The 975-nt window shown below is 32.1% G+C and overlaps 1 protein-coding gene across 1 annotated transcript; it reads left to right on the forward strand.

The window, feature by feature from the left end:
* Window positions 1-247: 247 nt before the first annotated feature.
* Phum_PHUM594430 (ejaculatory bulb-specific protein 3 precursor, putative) lies at window positions 248-975 on the forward strand (the record flags this gene model as incomplete). Its single annotated transcript, XM_002432549.1, has 2 exons — window positions 248-443; window positions 721-975. The coding sequence occupies 2 exons, from the start codon at window positions 248-250 to the stop codon at window positions 915-917; spliced, it is 393 nt and encodes a 130-aa protein (XP_002432594.1). The 3' UTR covers window positions 918-975.

Below are 975 nucleotides of genomic sequence, written 5' to 3' on the forward strand. Positions count from 1 at the left end.
TGATAAAAACGTTTTGTTTCTTATTAAATATATTTATATATATATATTAATTTTAATAAAGTTTTCAATGAAAACTACTACGTTTTTTTTTTTTTTTTTTTTTTAGGCCTTTTTTTTATGTAAGAAACAAAAGCGCAATAATTGAAGCAACTTGATAATCAAAATCAAGGCCCCCATTTGGATTTTAAACATATATAAACAACGTAAAATTTAATATCGGCATCAAATTGTACAAACAATTGCTAACATGAAGGTTGCATTCGTTTTATTTTGCGCTTTTGCTTTGGCTGCTGGAGCGAGAGTTCCACGGGATGAAAAATACAGCACCAAATACGATAACATCGATTTGGATTCAATTTTGAAAAACGATCGTTTGTTGCAAAACTACGTCAACTGTTTGTTGGACAAGGGAACTTGCACCCCAGAAGGAACCGACCTCAAAAGTAAGTTTTTCTTTTTATTTTTCTTTCGTTTTTTCTGTTTTTTTTTTGTTTGGGGGGGTATCATCATCGTGTAAGATGGATATTTCAACCGGATGAAATTTTTTACCGATTTCTGTCGTTTGTTTGTTTGTTTGGTTTTTTTTTCAAAATATCAAAAGGATTATTTTAGGCATTAGGGTTTTGTTTTGTTTGTTTGCCTGTTTTTTCTGTTTGCTGGAGGAGGGAGAGGTATTTGCCGCGTATAAATTTCATGACACCCAAACCTTTTTTTTCGTAGAAGTACTTCCGGACGCTTTAGAAAACGCTTGTGCCAAATGTAGTGAAGCTCAAAAAAGAGGAGCCGAAAAAGTTATCAGACATCTTCTTGAAAACAAAAAGGATGTTTTCACTCTTTTGGAAGCTAAATACGATCCAAACGGTGTCTACAGAAAGAAGTACGAAGCTGAAGCCCAAAAAAGAAAAATCCAACTTTAAATTTAACATAAACAACAGCATAAACAACATAAACAACAACATAAACAACAGAAATTAA

This window comes from Pediculus humanus, genomic scaffold (genome assembly GCF_000006295.1).
Source record: "Pediculus humanus corporis 1103172108314 genomic scaffold, whole genome shotgun sequence".
NCBI classification, from domain to species: Eukaryota; Metazoa; Arthropoda; class Insecta; order Psocodea; family Pediculidae; genus Pediculus; species Pediculus humanus.